This window comes from Manihot esculenta, chromosome 12, assembly GCF_001659605.2.
Source record: "Manihot esculenta cultivar AM560-2 chromosome 12, M.esculenta_v8, whole genome shotgun sequence".
In the NCBI taxonomy this organism is placed as follows: domain Eukaryota; kingdom Viridiplantae; phylum Streptophyta; class Magnoliopsida; order Malpighiales; family Euphorbiaceae; genus Manihot; species Manihot esculenta.
The window spans coordinates 34,072,574-34,096,331 of record NC_035172.2 but is presented as its reverse complement, the minus strand read 5'-3'; the positions used below and the strand labels follow the sequence as shown (position 1 = coordinate 34,096,331).

The window sequence follows — 23,758 nt, the reverse complement described above, 5'->3', positions numbered from 1 at the left end:
AGGGGACTGTTACAGATAATATTGGTTATATTATTTGTTACTAAATAGCTGTATTAGTTGTATTCTAATGATAGTCTTACACTCTTATACTTATCCTTTGTAACTACTCTGTATACAGAGATGTATAAATAGAGTTGTACTATTCAATACGAAATATAGAAAAACCTAATTCTCTCTAGTTTGTACAAGTATAGCTTATGATGTAAGATAATGGACCCCATGATTTTCAGCCAATAAATGAATTACCTTAATTTAGGAAAAAAATAGTGTTTATTCTAATATATTAAGCACTTCTGCTACTATAATTAATGAGTTTCTTGATTTAGAGATCTCTCTCATCATATTTCAACAGAAGTTAATTCAACAGCCAATGGTAAGTTGGCTGTTCATCGAGCTGATGATTTTCAGGCTTGGATTTAATTATTTTCGTCATTTAATCTTTTGATATTTGAAATTCTGTACGAAGGCTTCAAGAGATTTAAGATTTTTCACTTTTAGTTTGTGTTCCATGCGAAAGTTTGAGTTTAAAATTGGTGTGAATTGGATTTTAATGTTCTAAGATCCAGACAAATGGAGTTTATAAAAGTATCTCTAAGTTTGGTTTGGTACGAGAGATTACGCATTTTCCTATTTTTTTTATTTTTTTATCTTCCGGTGACGCATAACTGCCGCTTTACTATGATGCCACCTATTCCTGTTACGCAAATTTATACGTATGGACATATATGTCTGTCAATCCTAGTTAGACGGCTATTTAATTTTCCTCCGGCATGCGTGCTGATAGAGTCATGGTATAGTACACTATGCTCTCCTACCTCCCGTCACATCACATGAACTAGACTATCCTCTTATGGGTTCAGATTCTAGAGCCCGTTCGGCTTGTTTTGATCACGGTGATGACATGCTAATGGGACAGCCTGCTTAGTCAAATCTTAGTGAGAATTACCAATCACTAATTCAAGCTAAGTTAGGTAAAATTAGGATGTAATTGCTAAAATAATCATTATGTAAATTGACTCTACATAATTCGGTTCAATTTGAATAATATTTCAACCGAGGAAGCAGCCAGACATTGTCATTCAATGATGACGGGAAAGGCTTTTTCAAGCAAATAATAAGCTGCCACAATAGACATTTGTTTGGGCAATGTAACAGTTGTGTATTCTATAATTTCTCATGGGGAGACGAGAAGAGAGGTCGCATATAAATAGTTAAGCCTGCAGTTAGGAAAATTTAATGGTTGGATAGAAGGGAGGCAGCCAACTCCTGAAGTAAAGAGAACATATAGAAAAAATGGGAAGGTCTCCCTGTTGTGATGAGAGTGGCCTCAAGAAAGGTCCCTGGACCCCTGAAGAAGATCAAATACTTGTCAAATACATCCAGAAACACGGCCATGGCAGCTGGAGGGCCCTCCCCAAGCTTGCTGGTACACATGCAACATCTCTCTCTCTCTTTTTCTGTGTCTGCCTGCAAACTTATGCATGTAGAACAATTTTGCAGGTCTTAACAGATGTGGAAAGAGTTGCAGATTAAGGTGGACAAACTATTTGAGGCCAGACGTCAAGAGAGGAAAATTTTCCCAGGAAGAAGAACAAACGATTCTCAATCTCCATTCAGTTCTTGGCAACAAGTATTCAACACTTCTCTTAATTTCCTATTACATATCGTCTAGTGAACATGTATGTGTTACTGATTTTGGGTTCTTTAAATTTCTGGTTTTTGACAAGATGGTCAGCAATTGCCAGCCACCTGCCGGGACGGACAGATAATGAAATCAAGAATTTCTGGAATACCCATCTCAAGAAAAAGCTTATTCAGATGGGTTTTGATCCTGTGACTCACAGGCCACGAACCAATATCTTCTCAAACTTGCCTCATCTTATAGCCCTGGCTAATCTAAAGGAGCTCATAGATCACCACTCAGTGGAAGAACATGCAGTGAGATTGCAAGCAGAAGCTGTCCAAATGGCTGGATTCCAGTACTTGCAATATCTCCTTCAACCTCAATCTCAACCTCACCCTCCAGCTTCTGTTGTCACTAGCTCAAACTATGTAGCCAATGGCAGCAGTGGTTTCAGTGACATGGAAACTTCTAATCTTTTGAATTCACTTGCTTCAATCAATGACGGCCCAGTTTCAAGTTCACTTGCTCTTCCAGGGCTAAGTGATTCTATCTCTTTCTCTCATTTACCTGACTTACAAATCCCTTGCAGCTATCAAACACCACTGAGCAAGAACAACTCGACTGATAAAGCTAATCATCCTGAGTTTACAGTGTTCAGCCAAGGAGCTCAGAACTCTCCAAAGTCTCCATGGCTTCCTTCATCTTCATCAACTCCATCTCCTCCATCCACTGGTGCTCCGACTCTAACGCAGACTACCATGTGGGAGGCTTCTAGCAGTTCTTCAAGCTTTGGAGGGGAAGCTTCTACAATTTGGCAAGGCCTTCTCCTTGAAGACTCTTTGTTTAAAGCGATTGCTTAGCTTTTTCTAGATTTTTCTTTTTAATTTTAGCATTTTTGAGATGTGTGTGAAAAAGTTTGGAGTTATATAATTTGCACCACCACCTTCACTGTAATATTCTGAACATTTTTCTGTAAATATACTGTTCACTATATGTATAAATAAGTAGATACTGACACAAAGCATACATATATAGAATTGCATGCATGTCCTTGAGTAAATTTACGTGCTTCTGTTTATTATTTGAAAAATTATTATCATGATTTTATCTCCAAATAATTAATCAATTTAATTTATCATTAATTTTCTTTTAGATAATACGATGAACCATAAATAATTAAAAAACGATTAAAATTTTATTCCATTTCATAGCTAATAAATGGTAAAAATGATTGTTAAATTTAAAATATGTTGATTATGAAAGATTTATTGATAAAAAATTAATTAGATTTCGTCGAAAATTTTAATTAATATTATTTAACTAAGATTATATAAGAGAAAAGTTAAATTAAAAGAAGAATAATATTATTAAAATTTTTAAAAAATTGAAAAGTGAAATGGAACTATTATAAATAAAAATAAAATCTTAATATATAAAATTATGAAAATATTTAAAATATTTAAAAAAATAATTAAAATATAAAATTAATATGAAATTTTCATCTCGAAATTTATGACAGATATATTGCTCTCGTCACAAATTTAAAAGTTATACGTATCAGAAGTTTTCTTTTAGAAAAATTATCGTGAGTTTTTATCAGACGTCGACAGTAAAAATTGGACACGATCTAAATATGTTATAAAATACAAAACTAATCATTTTATATCACTTATATACCTATAAAATTATTTTTCTTTTAAAATTAAGATACAACACACCCATATTCGGCAGAACTCGAATATAAAACTAATAATATTTTTAGAAAATATATTTTAACTACTACTTCGAATAAGCCTTTTGTAGGAAAAGCTTGGAATCACATGACCAAGTATAATTATTTGGTAGATTACAACCGTAAATAAACCCTAAGATTAATATAAATAACATATAGTTCTGTTGGAGATTTGGTAGAGCTACACAGCAGTCACGATGTTCACACATGAAGAAAAATATTTAATTTTTTTTATATATACAGTTAAAAAAATTTATATTTCTGAGGAAGCTTTGATCAAGTCATTGACCAAAATTTTCTGATCTGCACAAGCCAACCACTCTAGAAGAAGTGGCTCCAAAATCCTTGTCGATCCCTGTCTTTCTTCAGCAGCTGCTTCTCCTTTTTTTTTTTGGTATTCCTTATTAATAATTTTTTTTTCCCTAAGAGAAAGAGAGAGTTGACCAAAGCATCAGGTCTAAAAAATGATTCAATGATAAGAGGGACCCCACTTAGTTAGGAAACACAAAAAAGCTTCGAATTTTATTACCACTTCCGAATTTTACATCTGGTGATTCAAAATTTGAATTCGATTTTATTTAAAAATTCACTAATTCATCTCCATAATCACTTATTGAGAAGTAATATACACTATTTCTCAAATTAATTGAAGTTCTTTTATTTTCATCCTTTATTTTTATAATTAAAAATAAATTTCCATATATATATATATATAATTTCTTTAGAAAATATTTTAATAAAATTAATAGAGCTCTTAATTTTTATTTTTTTTTTTGGTTTTTTAATTCGTATGAGCTAAGATTGTTGAGACCAAGCCTTCCAATCTGTGTTAGGTTAGGGAAAGATTTAAAACTTGACTTCACACCATTATTAAATTGCTTATTCAATAACACTATAATGGCCTTTAATTTAATCCTCTACATCAAGAAACAAATTTTAGAAAATTTCAATTATTTGTTATTATAGTGGACAGGTTTATCTACTCTAACAAAAACAATCTTTAAACTTAAAGAGTAAAAGTTAAGACTAGTAGACAAGACAATAATAATAATAATAATAAATAAATAAAAATAAAAATATTAAATAAAAAATATGAAAAACCATTGGAAATAATATTAATGATATCATATAGCAACAACTGGAGACTTATAGTGTTGAATCAAGGTGCTTATTAATCCAATCTCAATGTGAAGTCACAAAGACTTTTACACTTAATGTAGTCAAAAGCTAAGTAGAAAAACCAATTACTTAATGATTAAATTGATAAAATAATTTTGAATAATATGAGTAAATGATTAAAAAAACTATTAAAAGAGTTGGATAAATAACGATAAAATTTATTAATTAAATTATTAAATCAGTGATCATTAAAATAAATTATTGATCATTTAAATATTAAGAATGAAATTATTCTTTAAATAATGAGAATAAATTTTTTTTTTTTAAATTCGAGATTATGTATTGGGAGAGTAGAATTTGAGATCTCTCAAATTTACTCATATGCACTTACCATCAGACTAAATTTGTGAGTACGAGAATGAAAATTAAATACCTTTATTTTCAAAGTTTTAGGTTAATTTGATGAGATCATGGATTGCATATTTTCTTGATTCTACGTATGAATGTAATCAATAAATTGTATATATAATCATGCTACTTTTGAATTTTAATTATCTAAATATTAAAATGTGTTTGTTAAATCCCATCATTAATTGTTACAGGGATTACATTATTGAGGTCAAAAGGTAAGAATAAAATCTATTTAATATGCATAGAATAATCAATCAAATATTTTTCCATCCATAAGAAAAATTCTACTTTTTTGAATTATTTAATTAATTTATATCTAATTTTCTTTTCTAAGTTTACATTTACTTTCAGAGGTCTTTTAAGAGTTGGGTAATTAAGAGGTGAGATGAGTCTTTTTTCCTTAATCAGAAGTCTTTAAGTATACTCTCATTGATAGAATTTTTTTTTTTTTTTTTTTAAAAAAAGCAAGAAAATTATTGTTTGGTACAAAGAGAAAAGCAGGAAGAGGAAATATCCAAACTACAACCTTGAGCAAGCAGCATAACATAAAATTATAGGTGACGAAACATATAGGTTTATTTTGGATAATTTGAGTTTGTTAAATTTTAATTGAATTTAAATTTCATTAAAGAAAGGTTAAAAAATCACTTTAAATTAAATAAATCAAAATATTTATTACCTTATTATCTTAAATAAATTGATTCTAGAAAGTTAAGTTGGGTGGTTCCAAAGAAGGTAAATGATAAGGAACTTGATGTTGAGCTTTTAGATGCCAGAAGACATTTTTGTATTAATTTCTATTTGTTTTGCATAAAATATTTTTTATATTTTTTTCACGTTTAAAGTATTTAAAAAAATTAATTATTAAAAATTATTTTTCTGATTAAAAAAATTTTTTAATTATTTTAAAAAAAATTTTTTAAAAAAATTATTTTTCACGCTTTAAATATTTCATTAAAATCTTTATATATAAATTTATTAATATATTTTATTTTTTAAATTAAAATTAAATAATTAAAAATAAATTATATTAAATAAAAAATAATTTTTAAATATAAGTTATTTTTCACAAACAAACCAAATTTTACTGTTAAATTATATTTTCCATAATAAAAAAAATTGCAAGTTGGTACTTTCATAAAAAAATATTATATTTTTCATAATAAAATATCTTTTACTCCAAGTGCAATTTTGAATGGAAGAAAGAATAATTAACATTTATATATGGGTGGTTGTGAATGGTATATTTTTACTGTGTTATAATTTTTCTTCATTTTATTTTTTTATACATATTAATAAAAATAAATTTTTATATTAATTTTTTAATTATATTTAAATATTTTAATATAAAATAAATATATTGAACTTTATTAAATATAAAGATGATTCCAATTATCATTTATATAAATAAATAATTATAAGAAATTATATTAAAAATAAAATAAAATTATAAAATTATAATAGTCAATTTATATATTAATTATAATAAAATTATAAAATTATAATAGTAAATAATATTTTTGAATAGTTAAAAATAGAAAATAAATAAAAATTATGAAATAAATACATTGTCCAGCTAGATAATAATCCCAATTAACTTAAATTTTAAAAAATGATTTGATATTGTAAGTAATCATATTGAATTGGGGTGAATATATATACATTATAACATTAAAAATATTATAGTTTAGAATATATTTAAAAATAATAAAGTCATGATAAATTGTGCAACTCAAATAAAAAATAAAAAAAATGATCACTGAAACTTAATTAATTATAATTTATTATTAAATGTAGTTGGTGGAGCAAGCAATTAAGAAGGAATTGATTATAAATTGGAAAGGCTATTAGACGGTTTACATATTTAAGTTTAATCAAGGAAGAAGACGTTACTATGCTACATATCTCTGTCACTCATACCTGTATGTATGGATGCATCAAAGTCGCTTTTCACGCCAAACGGCTATTTAATTTTTCTCTACGCGCATATGGGTAGAACTGTGAAATGACTGAATCAGCTATTTTCTCTCATATCACATTATCGAACTGGACTAACTTCTGTTGGATCCGTGCTCCTATGGGATTCGGCCTATTCCATGTATCCTGACCAAAATTGGAGCTATTGGGTCGGTCTGTTTAAGGATGATCTGATAGGTTTTAAGCGTGTTTTTTTTCTTTAGAGTCCGACCTTATTTTATATATAAAAAGTTTGGTAGTTATCATAATCAATTTTTTTAAAAAAAAATTTCAATTGAATTATACTTTTCGGGTGGAGTCATATAAATTTTGTGTTACAATAATTTTCAATAGTGTTGAATACCAACAAAATATTATTATTTAATAATTAAGGGTGTGCTTTATAAAAAAAAAATAATAAATTTTGAATACAGAGTGATTTAAATAAAAATAATTGCAGTGTTCTTGAAGAAACTTTAAGATGAAAATTGTAATAATAATGAAAATAAGTTTAAGATTAAAATTATAGGCTTTGGTAAAATTGTTCCTGTCTCTAAGTCTACAGGGCTTTAGTAAGAAGCTACTGCAGCCCATCTCTAGGTCAACTGAGCAAGTGGGCTTGTCGTTGCAGTTACGTTCTATCTAGGCACTGTTCTGGCGTTTGCTGCTACAAGTCCTCAACTACTGGGCTTTATCTACAGCCACTGAATCCAATCTGCACAAAAACAGGCTATACACTCTTGGTCGTCTCCTTGTCAGCTGGTGGGAGCCAGATGAAACTGTACGCGCTCGAAGCAGTTATCATTCCAAGAATTGGAGCCACAACATAGACCCAGAGACACTCAAATGTCCTGGAAACAAGGGCTGGACCTAGGCTTCTTGCAGGGTTCATTGAAGCTCCTGTGATTCTCCTGCAACACACACATTAGCTAACATATATATTAATTGATCAAATTGACGTATAACGTGCGACCCACATTTTTAAATTCTCACAAAATGACAGTTTTATTTGACCTGATAGTTTACGTATAAATTTGAAAAAAAAAATTAATATTTTTTTATCCCAAAAATTTGGCCTTTAAAAGTGAAATAATTCTCTTTTTGTGTTTGGAGAAATTGTGGTGATCCAACCATTACCCTGCAATCAGCATGTCAAAGAGTATTGCAGCCCCTACTGCCACTCCAGACAGCTCGTTTATCTGCGGTTAACATGCAAGCACAATTAAAGAACAATAATTAATCAACTGGAGTCGTTTTTAATACTGTGAGATCTTGAGTTCTAACGATAACTTTTATATGAAAAGGAAATAAAGCTGAAGTTTTGGAGTGTCATACTGCTCTACTATCAGTTGCAACACCACAAATGGTGATCATTAGGATGAACGAAGTTATAAACTCCCACATAAAGCCTTCAAGATCAGTTGCCTGACCCAAATACTGAGTCACTGTGAACTTGATATCTGCTTTACCATGGAACATAACACTGAGGGTGAGAATGGCAAGCGTTGATCCTGTTAATTGGGATGCCACATATCCTGGAACCTGCCAAAATCCCCAGGAAGATGAACCAACGGCTTTAGAAACCTGAAAAATCCATTACAAATAATACTGACCTGTCTCCATGGAAACTTGCATGAAACTGCAAAAGCAATAGTAATAGCAGGATTAAAATGGCCGCCGGAGACATGGCCTAATGCATATATCATCACCATGACAACAAAACCCCATGCAACTGCTATACCCACAGCTGAAATCTCATACTTAATGTCGATCAATATAGAACCACAACCTATGAATATGATCACATAGGTTCCCATCAGCTCTGCCATCATCTAATCACAAACCCAAAAAAAAAATGTTAGCTACTTAAGCTGGCAATGCCAATTAGAACAAGAAAAAAATCTTACGTTACAGGCATTGATGATTGAAGAAACTGTTACTTCTGCCGTTGATGCTTGTGGAGGACTGTTTCCATCATTTCCTTCTTCTATTGTTGACAGGTCAGTAGCCAATGTGGGCTTGGGGGAATAGCCTGCAGGAGAAGGGGAAACTGGAGCCATTAGCTGAAGTTTCAACAGAAGGGACGTTTTTTTAGCTTGATTTTGGTATATATATAATTACTGTTTTATTACTTCCAAATCCACAGCATTGGCTTTGCCAATGAAAGGTGGAAAATAGATTGTTCCATTGATATGTTCGCAGATGTTAATTCACTGGTGTCGGAATATAATTGGCTGTAATAAGATTCTTATATGGGATAAAATCCTGATCATTTCTATGCTCTGTTCATAGGAACCATCAAGGAAAATCCAGTTATCACGCACTGGCTATTACTTGTAGTATTAGATCCCACATCGTTTTGAGAAAAATGGAGCTGGTGCGGTGTCTTGTATAGAAGAAGCGGAGAATTATTGGTAGAAGCATCTTTGCGCTTGGGGCAATGACGCAGCTAATGAGGTTCTAACCGAGGCGCGTCTATTGCTGGTTGAAAACTATTTCCAAACCCCCTCTTCGGCCTGGGCTTGACCCTGGCCGTTGAGAATTTCTGGAAGGGCTCCCTTCGGGGTAAAGCCCTACAATTGTTAGTTCAAATTTTTTAATTACTAACAATTCGTTAAAAAAATTAATAATTTCTTAAATTAATGACTTTAAACGTAAATTAAATTTACGACTAAACTATAATTACTTATAAGATATATTATCTTAAAAGTTTTGATTTTAAATTTTTCATTTGATTCGAATATGTCGCAATTTTTTTATTTTAAATAAAAAAATGTTTTATTTCTATTCTTGTTTCTTGATTCCTTTTTCTCTTTTTGTTGCCAAACACGCTTTAATTCTTATCAATAAGAATTTTTGCTGAACTGGCAAAGCGGTTCATCCACGTAAATTGAATTAATCATTATTAAAACGTCAAATTGATAATAATTACTCTTCCCATTCTTTTTATTACATGGTTATTTATTTAAATTCCTTCTAAATTATAAGTTATTTTTTGAAATTAATTACTTTTTTTATCTTATTTCAATTAAATTTAAAAAATTCATAATTAATTTTATAAAAAAAAATAATTGATTAAGTAGAATTTCTTAATTTTTAAGCTACAAATATTAATAATTTATTAGAATATAAATATATTGGTAATACTAATAATAAATAAAGTTATTTGTTAAATTATATAAAAATAAAAGTAAACAATTTTTTATAATGGAAATGATGTGACTAGAAATTAAGCTAAATTACGATTAGTTAATCTGTAAAAGAAAATATATGAGGTGATTGGTGCCTATAAATAGTCATTTCGACACTCAAATCAGTAAACTGATAAAATGGATAAATGTGTTTTGAATTTAGAATGAATGTGTAAAAATATATATTTTTATTTCTATGCACAATTGCAGATGGAGTTGGTTGTTAAATCTTCTGAAAATTCAACCGGTATCGGTTAGTGGATAGAGAATCTCGTGTTTATTAGTATAATAGGAATATGTTATATTATATCCATTAATAATAACTTTCTATGAAGATTCAAACCTGCTCAGGAAGATGCGAGTCTTAATAAAATACCGAGTGTTACGGTGTTCTAGTCTTCTTTTCTATAAGTAAAACTTATGCAACCGTGTGTCAGCTTATTAGATTCTTACCACGTAACTCTGTCATATAGCGACAACTCATAACTTGTTTTAGGCGATTATTATATCGCATCAAAGGTCCCCCGCTGATTTTCAATTCTTTAGATTTGAAAATTACAGTTATCTTTATGATTTTGGATACGTGGCTTACACGAGTTGACTTTCCATCTTGTGCTTACTTTTACCAAGTATGACTTTTCATCCGGTGATTATTTTTACCAAGTATTGTTGGATCGGTACTCGACCAAAAATATATCCAGAAGTTTCATCAATTGCCAAATAGAACTTAAATAACTTTAGAAAAAAATTACTTAAGTGAGGCTAATACCCAGTCCAGGCAATACCAACCTTTTGACATAAAATGACTTACATAAAGCTAATGGGACTAAACACCTGATCATGAGTCTAGAGTATACCCGTCTTGTGATCTTGAAATAAAATGCCTTAGAAATTTGATTAACGGGACAAACACCGGGACATGAGCATGATAGATATCCGTCTTGTGGCTTTGGTATAAAATGTCTAAAATAATTTTATTAAGTGGGACTAACACCTAGTTATAAACTTGGCAGATACATGTCTCATGGCATTAGCCTAAAAATGCCTTAGAAATGTTTTATTAGCAGGACTAATACCCGGTCAAGTGCCTAGTAGATATATGCCTTGTAGCTTGCCTGGCGATTACCCGCCTCGTGGCATCGACATAAAATGCCTTAGAAATTTGATTAGTGGGACTAACACCCGGTTAAGTGATTGGCAGATATCCACCTTGTGGCTCGCCTGACGGTTATCCGCCTCATGGCATCGGTGTAAAATGCATTGAAAATTTAATTGATTGGGACAATCGCCCAATCTTAAGCTTGGCAGATACCCACCTCGTAGCTTTGATTTTTTATTAGCGGGACTAATTGATAGGCGGTTGTCGAAGCCGTAAAAAATAAACCTATTAAACAATCAACAATAAACTTGTAGATAGTGGCAATAGGGTCGAACCACAGGGAATTGACACTAAAGATCTTCCTAATAATAACCAAGATGAGTAAATAACAAATAATTAAAAGAGGGGGGTTTGACTTGATGAATTAAAACTAAATAGCAAATTAACAATAGCAAGCAAATAATTTAAAGATGAGTAAATCAATAAGAGAAAAGCTTCTAGTTGAAGTATGGATCTTATTTCAGATTGTTTAGAATTGATCATTGATCCTTTAACTCTCCTATTTATTCCAATAAATTAGTTTTGGATGTGGAAGACGCTTCTCACAATCCAAATGCCTCCTTAGTTCTAGTTTGATTAGGAAACGTTCGCTAATCAAACACTAGTTAACAAGTTGCCAAGGAACGTCCTTGGGGCATTATAGCATTGAACAACTATTAACTGCATTAAGACTTAGAGAAACCTAATTCTAACCTTGCCAACCGCGTGGTCAAGTTTAGATTATGCAATTTGATTAAATGTGAGTTTAAACAATTTAAGCAATTACGGACATAAATCATTCAAACAATTTATCACTTAAGCAATTTAAAAGCAATGGGCCCTTATTGATTCTAAAAGCAAAGTAATAATTATGGAAAAGATCAGATTGCATAAATATTAAAATAAACAAGAGTTCAATAATGGAGTATTAAATCTCCCAATTCATCACAAAATCTGAAATTCACCAACTTCAACTAGAAAGGAAGGAAATTAGCCACTCATGGTGGACTAAGTACACAAAAGATGAAAAGAAAGGAAAAAAGGAAGATGCTGGAGAGTTTCTGGCGAGTTGAGTTGCTGATCAGACGCCTTGCTGGTTTTGAGACTCTCCTTTTTATAGCTGAAGAATTCTCTAGGGTTTTGAAATCCCTTTTGATTTGGTGTTGGACTCCTCTTTTGATGTTGAATTTAATTGCAATTGGATTTCCTTGGATGAGAAGCTCTTTCGTGGCTCTTGGATTTGTGTTGGCATTGATTGAGTTGGATTTGGACTTCTAAAAATTCGGATTTCTGTTTTCTGCTGTCTTTCCCGCTCTGCTGTTAAGTTTCTGCTTTCAAAGTGATTTGTCCGGTGGTTTGACCAGTTTCTTCAAGTGATTGGGCAAATCACTGTCCAGATCGCTTCTCTGTGAGTCAGTCCTCTATGTCTCTGCGAGTGATTTGGCCAGTGATCTTCGAGTTTCTTGGGCAAATCACTGCCCATATCACTGCTGTCTGTTGCCTCCGGGTTTCTGCTTTAGCTTGATCTGGGCAGTGATTGGAGCAGTTTAGCTGGTGATCTTGGGCAAATCACTGGGCAAATCATCCTTCTGTACTTTTTCTGCACTTTTTCTCCCATTTTCTAATTTCTTCCTTTTCTGTAAAAACAAGATAAAAACCATAAATTAAACTAAAAAATGTGTAAATAAGCAACAATAATTATGATAAAAATGTGGCTAAATTATGCTTGATCACTAATACATGATCAAGTGCCTGGCAGATACCCACCTTATGGCTGACCTAGCGATTATTCACCTCGTGGCGTCGGCATAAAATGCCTTCAATAATTTTATTAACGGGACTAACACTCGGTTAAGTATCTGACGAATACATGTCTTATGACTCGCCTGACGATTACCCACCTCATGGCATCAACATAAAATGTCTTAAATAATTTCATTAGCGAGACTAACACTTGGTCAAGTGTTTAGTGAATGCACACCTTGTGGCTCACCTAGCGGTTACTCGCCTCGTGGCAATGGCATAAAATGCATTGAATAATTTCATTAGCGGGACTAACACCTGATCAAGTACTTGGCGAATGCCTGCCTTGTGCCTCACCTAGCGATTACCTGCCTCATGGCGTCAACATACAAATGCCTTGAATAATTTTATTAGCGGGACTAACACTTAATCAAGTGCGTAGCGAATATTCGCCTTGTGGCTTGCCTGACGGTTATCTGCCTCGTGGTATTGGCACAAAAATGCCTTGAATAATTTTATTAGCGGGATTAACACTCGATCAAGTGTCTAATGAATGCCCGTCTTGTGGCTCGCCTAGCAGTTACCCACTTCATGGCTTCAGTATAAAAATGTCTTGAATAATTTTATTAGTGGGACTAACACCCAATCAAGTGCTTGATACATACCCGTCTTGTGGCTCGCCTGGCGGTTACCCGTCTTGTAGGATCGGCATAAAAATGTCTTGAATAATTTCATTAGCAAGACTAATACCCAGTTAAGTGTCTGGTGGTTACCCTCCTTGTGGTAATTTTTTTTGTCCCCACACTTTCATCAATCCATTATTTTTTATAATTTTGATTTAAACAAAAGACTTTAAAAATACATCATAATTTTATTAATAATATTTCTACAAATTACAAAATACTTCCGAATAAAAAAGGACAAGGTTATCTTACTCGACCAACTTATAAACACCAAGACGAATAACCTCGGAAACCTTAGGGTCTCTTCTAGCTCAATAATCACGATATCTCATTTTCACCATACTCTACATTTAAAGGCTCGGGGTTTAACTCAGGAGCTGAATATCCGTGACATTCTAATTCTATAGACCCTTGTTGCTATTTGGTCCTCCTACAATTATGTGAATAACCCCTACGGATTCATTTTCATCATGATTGACTGGTGCTCTTACCTCAGATTCTGACCTCTTTTCTTCTTTGTCTTTTATAGAAAACTTTCGAAATGTGACGTCCCTTATCAGTCTACTTTCATCTTTTAGCCGTTGGCATTCTTCCATATGTGTCCATTGCCATGAAATTGATAATATTTTGTTCTATCTCGCATGTCTGACTTGTCCAAGTTAAGCTTTGCGGGCCACTTGACCTGTTTATTATTTTTCCTTATCCACATAAGTATGTGTATTTGTAGGTCATTTAGTGGAATATAGTTTCTGACCTTACCCCGGTCACTCCCACTCTATGACACTGGATAACTCCTTTCACTTTCATAGCTTAGGTTATCTGATTTCTGAGTCTTACTTTGACTTAACTTCTTGTCCTCTCTCACCGCTTGAACTTCATCATTCAGCCGCATGTATTTCTGAGCTTTATCCATCAATTTGTTGATAGGTGGAGACTAGGTTTTTTTATCAAGGATTCCATGAACTTGATGTTGCAAGTTCCCTTTTCAACGCCTTGTATGTTATCTCATTATTTAATTCTTCCACTTGTATCACTTCAGTGTTGAAATGTGAGATGAAGCTCCTTAAAAACTCACTCTCTCCTTGGCAGATTTTCTGCAAGTCCAAAGAGAGCTTTTCAGGAGGTATGCAGGTGATAAACATGAATTTAAACATCATAGCAAATTGAGTAAAATTTAGAATAGAACCTAGACTCAGATGTTGGTATCATTTCTGAGCCAAACCTGTAAGTGTGGATGTGAACACTTGGCACAACACAAAATCATTGATGCCTTGAATCTGCATTTTTATTTTGAAAATTGTCAGGTGACTTCTAGGGTCTGTTGTTTTGTCATATTTATTCAAACTTGGCAGTTTGAATTTGGTTGAGAAGGTTTTTGCAAGGATTTTCTTCAACGGGGCGAGATATCATCCAAGCCATATTCCTATTCTTGCTCCTTCTAGTACCTTTGTACAACACGGACCAGCTTCTAGTCGACGTCTTTTGAAGCCTCATCCGATGACTACTCATCCTCCAGCTTGGCCTTCTCTTTAGATTGTATTTGAATTGTCTTTGTCCTAGTCCTTGAGGTCTCGATGGAAGCCTCCTCCCTTATTCTAGAAGCCATAAATAAGGCCTCCTCTCGAACCTTACATTGCTCGAGAGTTGCCTGTAGCTTTTTAATATACTGGAGCATTTACTCATTATTCAGATTGTTGAGGTCTGTCTCATGACCATAGAAGGTGTGTTTTATCCAGTGCTAGGGGTGGAAGAAATGATGGCCCCTTTGTTGGCAGCAAATTTAGCAGCAGCTCATGAATTATTAGCGATTGGGAGAAAAGAGAAAAAAAGAAAATATCTTTTAAGAAAGCGAATATGAAACCAGATTTAATCCAAGTGAACAGGAAAAATTTAATGTTAACCTAGCAATGGAACCAAATGATGTGACTAGAAATTTATGTTAGAAATATTTTAAAAAATAAAATTAAAATTTTAATATATATAATTATTAGTAAACTTAAAATTTACTAAAATCTCACAAGTTTTCATAAATTACTAGTCATAGATTCATATTAGGAGTCATCTATATTTATTAAAATTTTAATTTATCAATTATCTCATAACTTTTAACTTTAAAGTGTGAAGTTAAAATTTTATAATGAAAAAATAATAGTCAACATAATTATCTTAATAAATTTAATTTAACAAATAATAATGATAGTAAGAACAATCAAATTTAATTATATAAAATTAAAAATAAAAATATTCAGGATGACATTCAATGATAACCATGTAGATGACCACCCGTACCATACTGTCGTGGTCTCATATTTTGAGAGCGCTTTGTATTGTACTGACAACTGTCAAATGATGGCTCCTGTTGAGCCTCTCAGAGTCCCCAACATCATCGTCTGCTACAAATAAATTTAAATCAGAAGGTTGAGATCGAGGCCTAAAACTCTCCCCAACAACTGGATCCTGAGTTGGAAAGCCAAAATCCCCTGAATAAGGGGTTGAAGAAAATAACTCAGAAAAATCTGAAGAAAATAAGTTAAGTCAGCTTGAGGGATCATCTAGTGATTGTCGAAAAAATGCAGAAAAAATAGACTCTGATGGAGTATGTGTCTGTGGAGGAAAGAAGAAGTCGAACGGCGTACTAGTCATGCCTTCTCCTCCAGTCTGATCGTAATTGTAAGAAGTTGGAGCAAATGACTAAAAGGGCATAGAAGAAGGCCCTGATGCCCATCCTATATACTAACTCTGATAATCATCTCCATAAGTGGGCATGTGTGAAGATTGGCTCAATTCTATGTATGAGTTGTATGGATGGTATCTGCATTACACTAGGGTCTAGGTGTAAGTCATGGAATCTTCGTCTCCCTTGAAGGTCTGGTACTTTGACGACGATGTCATGGAGGGTTTCTAGAGGCTGAGGGTGCGTCATGTACATCTTCTGGAATTGGTTGGGAAGGTGGGGCTAGTTGTAGAGGTGGTATTTGGTATTTAGAAAATGCGACCAAATATTTTAAGTGCATGAAATATGAAATTGACTGCATTTCCAATCTTATCCATTATCGGGTGACAAACTTCACTTGTCCATAAGCGGCAGTTCTCCAGACCATCCTCCTATAAAATATATTTATTAAGCTATCAATCCCAAACCTAAATATTGTATTTATTTTTGTAATGAAGAAACAAATACAATATTACCACCGTGCTGATTGATGCACTCTTTTGAGACACCCACGACGTGCAATCCGTCTGTACCATTCCATGTATTGTGAATAGAAGTATAAAGGATGGGACAGAGGAATGCTACTGGCAATCCGATGGTGCCTTGATTCCCAAAGCGCAATCCAGTTTTGGTGTTCGGTCATCTAGTTTGTGGCCGAAGATGTTAATTTTATTCCATGTATATCATTTATTTGACGTGGTGGTGGTGGAATGGGTTGAGCTAACCCAAACTGTAGCAATACTCTATCAGGTTGATGCCACTCTACAACATGAAAACAAATAAGTAGCACAACGGATGCCTTATTTATCTTCCTTATAGACAATAATCTAGTATAGAATCCACCATATCATCAGAGTATGACTCCCATATAAACTGCATAGATAAAATAATATAAAATATAAAATTTGTATATTTTGAATTAACATGTAATTAAAAGGTTAAGAATAATAACCTCTTCGGCTTTCATGCGGTCTAATTGGTACCAAAGTTGCACTAGCACATGCGTTGTAATTTCAGTAATAGTTATAATATTACTCTACCTATATGGTATATTGATTTGAATTACTAACATGATATTGGCTTTAATAATAGTCGTAAAACAAATGTCTATTAAATTAGGGTATAACACTAACCTACTGCCTATCGGTATATCTGGAAGTGGATCTATCTGGGATATAGTTGGTATAATTATTTTTATTCTATTCCAGGCCCAAATCTGTAGTATATGCAGTATGCTGCCCATTTGCTGGACCTGTGGTGATGTGGCTCTGTATAGCTCTTTATAAAGCTAAGCAAGGTATGTTGCACCCCATCTATATTGACCTATTCTATTCAAATTTGCTAGTAGTGGCAAAAACATTAAATTGACCCAGTGAGCAAATCTATCTACAAACAGTGATCTATCGATTAGCCGTAATATGAATGTCCTAGCATGCCTTTGAATAGTAATGTCATCGGCGTAATCTAGAATGTGGTCAAAGTTATCCCTCAACCAGGTAAGTGCAAGTGAATTGCCCTTCGTTGCATCCTGATCCGGGACCATCCCTAGCAAACCTTGACATGTAGACCCAGTAACAGCGTTGCCATTAATAGGCAATCTAGATATCAATTCCATTTTCTGCAGTGTAATAGTACACTCTCCATGAGGTAACATGAAAGCATGTGTCTCTGGTTGCCATTTCTCAACCAAAATGCTCCATAAAATCTATTAGTACGAAGATATGGGATGAGTCAGTCATCGATATTGTGACCATGTAATACTCCAACAGATCGTCGACATGTGATTATACCAATATCATGTGGTTCATTTCACACCACTTCAGACCTATGAGACTGCTCCAAACATAGCACTGAAGTATCAGGTGGTCCTGGATTGACGAAATCTCTACTGTCATATGGGACCTCCATTCCTACACAGGGTCATTAGAATAATAAATACATTACTATAAATTATTTATAGATGAAATGCAATAATAAAGACATAAAAGATTGAAAACTGTTAAGAAAATGAACTGTTAAATCACATGACAATTATTTTTTTTAGTGCAAGTAATAAATATAGAAGATTAAAGTGAATTGTTAAACCACAAGAAAATTACTTTTGGTGTAAGTAATAAAGAAAAAACATGAAAATTAACGATTAAATCACATGATAATTATTTGTTTAAAAATTATAATGAAGGCAGAAGATAAAAATAAACTGTTAAATTATATAACAATTATTTTTTTTGGTGCAAGTGATAAAAATAAAAGATAAAAATGAATAAGTCACATGACAATTACTAAATGGAAAAAAAAAAATTAATGATTTTAATTTATTTGAAATTTTTTTTATAAAAAAATCACTATATTTTTTTATGAGAAAAAATATCTTTTACTACCTAATGTTTTTAATTGTTTTAAATATTTTATTATTTGGTCACAGTTTCAATAATTTAAAGGTTGTATAAAAATATTTTATATAAATAGTTTAATGACTTTAATTTTTAAAGTAAAAACATAAAAGATTAATAAACAAATTATAAGTAAATATAACCTAATATAATCTATAAAAAAAATAACTAACCTTATAATGTGAGTTGGTGAGCAGAGAATAGAATAGTGAGAGAATTGTGTTTGAAAATTAGGATTTTAAGATAGAATAAAGAATTAGAGTTTGAAATGAAATTTTAGAGAGAGTTAGAATAAGAACAATTTAAAAATTTTGAGAAATGGGGGAGGAGAGCTTTTAAAGTCCAGCCAAAGTGTAGCGCTACTCAAAGTGGAGCTAGACCTGACACCACTTTGAGTGAAGCAAGCATCTCTACCACGAAGAGAAGTGCCACTTCTCTTCACAGCAGGCTTGGCGCCACTCAAACTGGCGCCATGCATGCCTACCACGAAGAGATATTTCGTGGCCGACCTGGCGCTATTATGAGTGGCGCTAGGATGTTGTAACGACCCGAAAACCGGTACCCTCTGTAACGGTCCGAACCGCCACCGGCGCTAGGATCCAGATCGGCTTAAGGCCGCCAGGACCCGTAGCAAGCCAAACATACCTCCTATCACCTGGTCAAATCCCATACATGATCAAAACTTTAACATAAAAACTGAAACATATGATGTATAGACCGAGCTTGTCCTGTATGCAACATAACTGGAAACATAAAGAAACCCCTTACTAGAGCCCTCATAGAAACTCTAGCTGGGTCAACATAACATACATCAAGCTGGGATACATCCAAAGAACTAGAACCTAACCTGTGCATGCATCAAACCACAAACATAAGACCTCCACTAGGGTCCTTATCCATAACATAACGTGGTAAACAACACATGCCACAAGATTAGCTCAACACAACTCAACATCTAAAAGATTACATACATCAAGTATTAAACAGGGACTAACCAAGTCTTAGGGCCAAGCACAGTTCTAATCCATAAACATAACTCCGCTTAACTTTACATTACATTCTCTTACAAAATATTATCTCAATTTACATTACATGTCCACACTAAAACGCTAAGCTATTACTATTACATAACCATGACCTTTACCCTTGACGTCCTCCTGGACTACTTCTGACCTGCAAAACTGGGGTTAGGGGAGAGGGGTGAACTAGAAAGCCCAGTGAGTAGAAACAAAGAAAACAGTTCATTAACTACATGCTTTCATGAAATGCGTCACAACACAAACATTTCACAGCACGGATTGGACATGACTCCAAGACTCCCTCTGTCGGTGCCCGGCCCCCACCTAGGAAGCTCACACAGGACTTTCAATGGTGCCCGGTCCACAGAGAGCTCACACAGGACTTTCAATCTCATAATATGGTGCCCGACCCTACATGGGCTCACACAGGACTCATCCATCAAATGCCCGGCTCTCAAAGGACTCACACAGGACTTTCAAGATGACAGATCTATGGGCTATTGGAGGCGCCTTGGTCCATCCACATTATCATATTCATCATAATATGCAATGCGTCATATTTGTGTAACTAGTGCAATCAACCTATTTCATATGAATATGATGCATGGACATGCTTTAGGCATTTGATTTCGCAAAATAAAAGGATTAAGTTTAGTTCTACTCACCTCTGGCAGACGCTGGACTGACTCTGCAACAGCTAACACTGATGGCCTCCTCGGTCCCTCGGGTCCGATCCTACACAGGTGGACTCGAATGAGGTGCCAAACACACTCTAAACAACTCATAAACAACTACCCAAAAACCCCCTAAAACATCACTTAAACACGCATAGAAAACAATCATGAAAAGGCTGGACAGGGCACTTTCGGCGGCACCTTCGGCGGCCGAACCCTCCCTCCAGAGACGAAACTCGGGCACTTTCGGCGGCACCTTCGGCGGCCGAAAGTCCCACTCCAGAGACGAAAGTCAGGCACTTTCGGCGGCCGAACCCTTCCTTCGGCGGCCGAAAGTCTGCTTTCAAGCCAAAACTCAGCTTTCGGGGGCAAGGTTAGGCCGCCAATCCATGCGTTCAAAGGCAGGTTCGGCGGCCGAACCTGAGTTCTTCCCAAAAGGGCAGAACTCAGCTTCTCATGCATTTAAGCCTCCCAAACCTTCCAAACACCCCAAAACAAGCCTCCAACTTCACAAACACATGCATAAACCCATAACCATGCCCAAAGGAGCTTAATAGCTTGATTAAACTCCAAAAGCAACATCAAAACATACATAGATAGCTTATGACCCACATAGGCCAAAACCATCAAAACAACCCAAAATCTCACTTGCTCTTTCCCACTCATGCATACACTCTCCCACATGCATAACCTAGCCTAAACATTCAACATAGCATCATATAAACATACATGAGCATCACATAACATACATTGGGCATAAAACCCACATAAATCCTAACATGCATATCTACCCATACTCTACCATTAAAACCATCATAAAACTTCAAAAGACACTAGGAAAGCAAAGATCTACACTTACCTCTTGAAGATCGAGGGTTGCGTGATCTCTAACTCGGAGGTGTGGAGAATCCAAGCTCCAAAAGCTCCAAGCTCCCAAAACTTCGATCTAAGCTTTAAAACTCTTCAAAATAACCATGGAACTCATGAAAACATGAAGGAGATGAGGAAAAAAATGAAAACGGCCAAAGGAGGACAAGAACTCACCTGAGCTCGAGAATGGGGAGAAAACTCGCCCATTTCCGATCTGAGGGCTCTTTATAGGTGGCCTGGTCAAAGACCTTCGGCAGTCTAACGTGCCCCCTAAACTCATGCATGTTCGGCGGCCGAACTTGACTTTCGGCGGCCGAACCTTGGCTCGTTCAAACAAGACTTTCGGAGGCCAAAGGCGCTCCCGAAGCCTTTCCATGTTCGGCGGCCGAACTTCACTTTCGGCGGCCGAACCTGGCAAATGCCTCCTTGGTCTTTTCTTTCCAAAACTCATTTCCTTTCCAAAACTCATTTCCTTTCCATTTAAAATCAAGAAATCAGTAAAAACATTTTAGAAAACACATTTTACCCCTCTAGAAGCCTCTGGCATCTTCAAAATTCCAGATTCTAACGGAGATTCCGCCGGAAGGTAGGGATTCCGATGCCGGAATCTAGCCGGGTATTACAGATGTCTTCATCATAGAGATTATCTACCGTGAAGACATGCATAGTGGCGCCACACATATCTGGTCAAGTGGCGCCACACATGTCTGGTCACTTGGCGTCATATAAATGGTGTCAAATGACTTTTTAAAATTTTTTTCTTAATTAATTTTTATTTTATATTTCAATTATTAATAAATTAAAATTTTAAAGAGAATTATATAAAAACTATTTATATTTTACAATTTTAATAAATAAATTATTTGCCAAACACAAATAAAAATCATTTTATTTATTAAATATTTTTTTATTTCATTTGCTTCATTAAAAAATTAAAAAAATTCATTAATTTATTATCATAAAATTTGAAATACACATTTTTCCTTTTTATAACTTATTTAAATAAATAACTACAAATTAATGACTTTAAATTACTTTATATTATAAAATATTTTCTATTTTTATAATTAATATAATAAATTTTAAATATATTATATATAAAATATTTTTATTTTCATTTATTAATAAGTAAATCAAAACAAATTTTTGAAACTTCTAATGTTATTTATAATTATTACACAAAAATTTAAAATATTTTATCTGCATTATATTTTTTATTTTACTTTATTTCTAATAAATAACTACAAAATAAATAAATTATGTTAATTTATTAAAAACTTATTTTTAATTAAAAAACAAAAAAAATATTATTTACTTATAAAATTAATATTTATTTAAATATAATTCATATTAACTTCCATTACAAACATAATTTCAATGGTTCATAAAGTTGCAAAATAATTTCAATAATTAAAATTTATATATTCATTATAAAAAGAGTATAACATAAACTATAATAAAAATATAATATATAACAAATTTTAATTTTTTAACTAAATAATATATTGAAATTTTCATACTTTATCTTTTTGCATTTTGTAACTTTGTGTCTTTCATTTAAACGTTTATCGGAGATAAATATTCTTCCTCTTTTTTACTCTAAATAATAAAAAATATTCAACACATGACTTTTACAGCATCTTTCGCCTATAAAATTAATATTATTATGAAAATTATACTATATAAAATTTTAAATTTAATTTAATTTTTTTTTATTAATTATATACCTCTTATATTTGTATTTTCTCTTTTACAGTATTTTTTTACCAGAGAGGAAAGATATTTTGCAGAAATTTCTAAGGTTTATAATTTAAATTTTCATATATGTAAAAATAAATAATTAATGCATCAGAATAATTTTTTATTTCAGATTTTATTCAAATATTATTTAAAATTTTAAAATAATACAGTGGGACTCTTTTCAGCAATATATCAACCATTTATTGAGCAATATAACGTATTAAAATAAATTTATACAACTGTCCATTCTTAATTCATATATTTTTTTTCATATTTTTTAATTTTATTCTTTGTAAATTCATCTCTTAACACTTTTAGCACGATATAAATAGTTGCTATTTATTAATAAAAACTTATTAGTAATAAATTATCTAATATAAAAATTAATTAGTTATAATTATTATATTAAAAAGCTAAATATTATTCAATTAAATAACTTATTTTATAAAATTAAAATAAAAATAATATTTTTAGATTGAAAGTAAATAAAAAATAATTAAATAAATTATACGTATAAGTTTAAATTGGTGTTAAGTGTATTTGAATAAATTCTTTTAATTTTTATTTAAAAGAATAGTTAAGTAATTTAATTATGATGAGGTGAGAGATGAAAATATAAGAGAGAAGGTAGGGAGGTAGAGAGTTTAGAATGATGAGAGAGAGGTAAAGAGAAAGAAGATAGAAATAGGGAGGGAGATAGGTTAAGTAAAGAAGCGCCGGTTAACTGAAAAAATCTATACTAATTTATTCAG

General features: G+C 32.7%; 2 protein-coding genes and 1 non-coding gene across 3 annotated transcripts; 2 read left to right on the top strand and 1 right to left on the bottom strand.

Moving 5' to 3' along the window:
* Positions 1–1,169: 1,169 nt before the first annotated feature.
* On the top strand, positions 1,170–2,635 carry LOC110628862 (transcription factor MYB92). The gene is made up of 3 exons (XM_021775682.2): positions 1,170–1,426; positions 1,501–1,630; positions 1,728–2,635. The coding sequence occupies exons 1-3, from the start codon at positions 1,294–1,296 to the stop codon at positions 2,482–2,484; spliced, it is 1,020 nt and encodes a 339-aa protein (XP_021631374.1). The 5' UTR covers positions 1,170–1,293; the 3' UTR covers positions 2,485–2,635.
* A 4,612-nt stretch (positions 2,636–7,247) lies between these two features.
* LOC110627646 (aquaporin NIP1-1) lies at positions 7,248–8,917 on the bottom strand. The gene is made up of 5 exons (XM_021773991.2): positions 8,750–8,917; positions 8,456–8,674; positions 8,178–8,384; positions 7,980–8,041; positions 7,248–7,753 (listed from the first exon to the last, which is right to left on the bottom strand). The coding sequence occupies exons 1-5, from the start codon at positions 8,900–8,902 to the stop codon at positions 7,573–7,575; spliced, it is 822 nt and encodes a 273-aa protein (XP_021629683.1). The 5' UTR covers positions 8,903–8,917; the 3' UTR covers positions 7,248–7,572.
* Positions 8,918–9,264: 347 nt separating this feature from the next.
* LOC122721408 lies at positions 9,265–9,415 on the top strand. The gene has a single exon (XR_006348088.1). It is a non-coding gene; the product is annotated as a U4 spliceosomal RNA (small nuclear RNA).
* Positions 9,416–23,758: the final 14,343 nt, after the last annotated feature.